The sequence below is a fragment of the Helianthus annuus genome, unplaced genomic scaffold, assembly GCF_002127325.2.
Source record: "Helianthus annuus cultivar XRQ/B unplaced genomic scaffold, HanXRQr2.0-SUNRISE HanXRQChr00c286, whole genome shotgun sequence".
Lineage (NCBI taxonomy): Eukaryota > Viridiplantae > Streptophyta > Magnoliopsida > Asterales > Asteraceae > Helianthus > Helianthus annuus.
Window position 1 is genome coordinate 1 of NW_023395802.1, and position 5,852 is coordinate 5,852.

General features: G+C 40.2%; 1 protein-coding gene across 1 annotated transcript; it reads left to right on the forward strand.

The window, feature by feature from the left end:
- Positions 1 to 3,582: 3,582 nt before the first annotated feature.
- On the forward strand, positions 3,583 to 3,966 carry LOC118489743 (extensin-like). The gene has a single exon (XM_035987282.1). The coding sequence runs from the start codon at positions 3,583 to 3,585 to the stop codon at positions 3,964 to 3,966; it is 384 nt and encodes a 127-aa protein (XP_035843175.1).
- The last annotated feature ends 1,886 nt before the right edge of the window (positions 3,967 to 5,852 follow it).

The following is a 5,852-nucleotide window of genomic DNA, read 5'->3' on the forward strand; positions in this document are numbered from 1 at the left end:
TCGGTACACGCCAAACAAACGGATTTGAAATTGAACAATAATTGATATGTGCAAAACATACACATATTTATACAAGATCCCAAGTATGAAATACAATATTTCATCGGCTTGGTATTTGTTTGATGGTCGCGGTGACACAGGTGTCACAATAAACCCTTAAAAGGGTACCCTCTGATTCCCACTCTATCTAGGTAAATTGTCGGGTCAAACTTGATCTTAAAAAGTCAACAGAAAGTTTAATTTCAAATTAATGCATAATTAGCAATGTAGGATCCATGCAACCTGTTTTATCACTAATATAACTTGGTAATAAATGTAAGAACATGTCTAAACATGTTCACCCCGAGAATTTTCAGTTTAGGTCCGGTTCGGAACCGAAAGTCGCATAGTTTGACTTATACTTTGACTTTCAGTTCTGACCCGTTTAGGCCTAGTTTAGGATTGCCTTAGAGATTCTTTTGGACCTAGTTACATGTTAGTATAAACCTCTGTGATTATACGGCTTGGTTCATTAGTTGTCCAATTATTATGCAAGTTTCCGTTAATTGCCTAAATGTTGACTATTATGCCCTTTTCACCTTAAAATGTGATTTTTGAAAAGTAAAAGAGTAGGAACCTTCACTACTGATTTACAAACTTGTACTTAAAATTTGATATCGGTTTGAGGTCTAGAATAGGAGTTATGCTCATTAGCGTAAATAAGAAACTTTTTAGTAATTTAATGACATAATTAGCATATAGCATATCTAAACCCAAATGTTGATATCAAACTTTTACCTACTGATATAAAATAATATTTGGGGATTTTTGGAGATTTTTATTTATTTTTAGGCTGAGCATAACTTAGAGTTCTAAGCTTATTTCGGTTATTACCGGTTTTGCCTTTTCAGGGCTATAAAATGAGTTTTACAAATCCTTGTGATACCAAACCTTTTTCTACTAATCTAATATGATAAGTAAATTATTTTGAGCCTTCTGGAATTATAAAATATCAGCTTTCTATACAAAACTCGGAAATGGCTCCAAATCGCCTTTTTAAGCATTTTTAATGCATAGTATGTAATAAAACTATTTTAGACATATAAGGGCTGATGCCTACTGATGTATTCAGTAAATTCTTATATTACACAGTAAGAAAAGATTTAAACTCAGATTTCCAATTTTGACCTTTTAGGCTTATGTGAAATTACCAAAATGCCCCTAGGGTGCATAGTATGGTTAAAATTAATAAATTTCACATATGTATATGATACCCTACTGTTATGACTTATCAAATTAAGTCTATTTACGGATTAAATCAGACCTGTAACTCAGATTACTAATTAAACTCTTTTATAACCTTTTAAATGACCAAAATGCCCATTCGGGGCATAGTTTGGATTTAAAATCATTTTGGCCATGATAGAAGATATCTTACTGATGTCACAACATATTTTGGGCATATTAACTTAGGAAACTTGTATATGATTTATATGATTACTCGTTACGCACTTTTCGCGTTCGGATCGGCTTATGTAACTAGTTTGCATATATTAGCCGAAACGGGTCAAACCATATCATTTTTGTCTCAAAATCCAGAATGTGATTAGGTTACCCATATGAAACAAGCATGCAAGCTTTTCAGGTCAAAACTACATTCTAAACCGGTCTTCGCCTTATCACGCGTTGACCAAATCTTTCTTTAAAGCTAACCGGTCTAAGCTTAGGCTATAATAAAGACCCGTTAGGATTCTAATAGGTTATTATAAACCTTCGTTCCAGAATAGGAGACCGGTAAAAGCTATTTGCACTTGCTTATTGTGACTATACTTACTCAGGTAAATACTTTTAACTTATTTTCCCTTATACGGGCTTGGGGTACGGTATATAAAATACCGCCCGGTCGGGCATTTGACCATAATTCATTGGTAGTTAAGTATTATCAAGATGACCCGTTTAAAAATTTGGTTTTGTTTATTTAACGCATTTGGGAGTTTAATGGCCATGTCCCAGATATCCTTGGCATCATTCACAGAATGGCCACGACCTTAGCACGCGGGTCTAGGCGTACACCCGTCAGTGCATTTACAATTGATGAGGTATAACCGCCGGTTTCCCGCCGCGGGACTATACTATGTGGTGTGTCTATTAATCTTTAACCCGGCACGAACTGGGAAACTGAACGCATAACAAACATGTAATTCTTTTACAAGTTTATATTCAAATAATTATCCCAAGTTATAAAATTTTTTTTTTTGTGCCATGTGCATTCAAATCAATTTTAAACCTTTTCAAAATGAGTCAGTTAAATTGTATTTACCAGTGTAAACTGACGAATTTTCCCAAAAAGACTAAGTGCAGGTACTACTCGTAATAGGCTGGCCTCTCCTTAGCACCAATAAGAGTCTCGCAAGCTTGGATGCGTTAAGTCTATTGAACAAGTCTCCTCTTTATTTTGATCCGCCTGTGGATCTGTTTCAACTACTTTGTGATACTTAAATATTACAATTTTATTTGGTTGAAATAAATCTATCTTTTGCTTTCGCTGTGCATTTGAATATTGTGTTGTTTGACTATGATGATATCAACTACGTCACGATACTCCCCACCGAGCCCTTCGGTAATACGTGGAAATATCGGGGTGTGACAGGTTGGTATCAGAGCCAACACTGAGTGAATTAAACACTAGCCTTTTGTGTTTAATCTCAGTTACACAATTGCACATTCCTCGAGTTCCGAGTCTATACAAAGAACATAGGACAAATTCTGTTTTTGTTTTATTTTGTCTTTGGTTATATATTCTTTTTGTTATCTTTGTTTATGTTGACAGGTTTGACAATGCCGCCACGATTCCGGAGAGGCAGAGGCAAGGCCCCAGTGACGGGCCATGACCACGAAGTCGGGCCTTCTCACCGGCGTACACCCTCAATTACTATGAGCACAAGTCCTCAGGAGCCCTGGAGGACGTATATTGAACCCGGGAGGCGATCTGTCTCCCTAAGCTCCTCACCATCATACTTTCATTCTTTTGGGCCCCAGTCTGTAAACGAGCCCAACAACCCCCAAGCATCCTTCTTACCTCTACAGCGATCAAATTCGCACCATTCTTTCGGCGACCCCACTCCCGCCTTTCAGAGCTGGTTCAACCCGGCTAACTACATTCAAGAACCCGTGGGTTTTAACCCACTAGGACCCGAAGATCACTTTTCGGGTGACAACGACATGGACGACGACACGGATCCCGTCGATCCACCAACCGGGACCCGAACCATCCCATCGAGATCTCTGATGGGTCCTCATTTCATGGATCGCCTTATCGTGGTCCGGATAGCTACCAGGCGAGGTTCAACCAGTGGGACTGGTATTTTACACCCTCTGAACACTCGTCTTCGTACCAACAGCAACAGCAGCAGGATCATTCCGAGGATTCCCGATTTGTGGCAGTCACTCCGCCACCACCACCACGTGGAGCAGCCGCTTCCAGAACCACCAAGGCGGAGAAGATCAAACGCACGGATGTCCGTGCGAGTAGGAGTCCGCATCAGCACTCCTCAGCCCTCGAGTGGCAGCCACTATCCGCCACTCCAAGAAGAAGACTCGCAGATGGGGGGGCCATCAAACCCCGTCTCGGAGGCAAACTCTGCGCCTGTGGCACCACCATTGGGTTTTGATAACCCAATCCCTGCATATGCCGGTTCAGCGGCATATAACCCGTTCGAGCTACCGGGCCACAACAGCTACAACTATGCCAATGTGGACCCGTATCAGGAGGCGTGGGACTACAATGCTCGTCACCCTGAAGGGCCCTATAGTGGTCCTTGGACCACTGGGTACCCACCTTATGTGTACCAGCACCCGCCACCTCCTCAACCTCTGTATCAACAGCCTCCGCAGCCGCAACTGATCCCGCCAGAACGCCAACAAGAGGTTCTCGATAGGTTGAACCAAGTTGAGGAGGAAGTTCAAGAAGACCGCAGGGAACGTTAAGGCATCTTCAAAGGTCTGTCGGACCTACTCAAGGGGAAGTCCAAAAGAAGGGGTCATTAAAGACCTTTGTTTATTTATTTTATTTAGTTGTAATCAAGTCCCTGCGTGGACTTTTGTCTCAGTACTCAACCCCTGTGTGGGCTTGTCATTTTACTCTGCCCCTGCGTGGGCATGTCTTTCTGTTGACCCTTGCGTGGGTATGTTTATTTGTTTCGCCCCTGCGAGGGTATGTTATTTTGTAGAAGTCCCATTTAGGGCAAAAGTTGTACTTGTTTGAATTATTAATGAGATGGTTTAATTTAAATTTTCATTTTGTTTGTTATTAGTTATGTGCATGAAACATAAAATAAATGAAAATAACATTTCTATTTAAAAGATCTACCATTATACTAAAATGGAAAAATCTAAAAAGGACAAGACCTAGCCATGTGTCATCATAAGACAGGGCCAAGATGGTAGTTCCATATTTAAATTCAGATCCATATTAACATCTCAATTTAGGACTGTTCTGCGTTAATTATTAAAAGAATCTTAAAGGTAAAACCTAGTCTATATGTCGTTGCAGACATGGCCAAGATGGTAGAACCTACGCAAAGGATTCCAATTCTTGCTAACATCTGAAAGAATGTTACCATTCATGACAAACTTTGATGCGATAAAATCACATAGGTCATCTTTTAATTGGGTTATTTTAAATTCCCTTAATTATATAACCATCCCTTAAGGGTGAAGTGCCTACGGGCTATAATTAATGTCCTTGGGACTAAAGACAGTAGTAGCCTATAACTCCCTGTCTAGAAAAAGGCAATGAACTTTGATTCAAGCCTTAATACCTTGACTCCGTAAAAGTCTTGGTTTATAAATTAAATTTGTCTCTATGACTATGCCTTTTTGTGCTATTATTAAATTAAAATATAGGATTGTAATAAAGGTCCTGAATATATAATGATTAGCAAATTAACCCAAAATGGCTATTAAAACCATGGTTAATAATTCATAAAATACTGTAAAAGCTTCTAAATAAACCTCGCCCACTATTTTCTTATATGTAGCAATTTAAGCTACATGGCCGGGTCGGATGAGGTAAACAGTCATCCGGTGGAAAACCACGAGAATGCTAGGATACAGCTGACTGGTGCAGAATTGCAAGCACTAGTTGATAATGTTGTTACAAGGGCTATGGATCGGCAGTATAGTGAATCTAGTGGGACTCAAGTAGGACCCTATCTACCCGCATTCCAAGCCTAAGACTCATTCCGAGGCTCACAGTAAGCCACCCTTTACCCAACCTAAGCCTAAGAAAGAAGAATCAAAGAAAGATGATGATCGGCATTCCTCAAACCAAAACAGTGTTCCCTCTAAGAAGATAGTGTTTGATAATGCACCACATGCCAAGTCCTGTACATATAAATACTTTGTTTCTTGCAAACCCCAGGATTTCACTAGGGAGAAAGGGGCAGTGGATTGCATGACCTGGTTGGATGAAATGGACACTGTGGTAGATATTAGTGGATGTGCTGAAAGAGACATTGTGAAATTTGTATCACAGTCTTTTAAGGGTGAGGCATTAGCTTGGTGGAGGTCTTTGATCCAAGCTACAGGGAAAATCCCATTGTACAACATGTCTTGGGAACAGTTTGTGACATTGATCAAGGAAACTACTGCCCTTAGCATGAGGTTGAAAAGATTGAAGCTGATTTCTTATCTCTGGTTATGAAGAACCTGGATTGTCAAGCCTACCTCACGAGCTTCAATACAATGTCAAGGTTGGTTCCTTACCTTGTGACCCGGAACCCAAAAGAATCGCTCGTTTCATTGGGGGTTTAGCCCAGAAATTAAGGCAAGCGTGAAGGCCTCTCGGCCAGCTACATTCAGGTCTGCAGCTG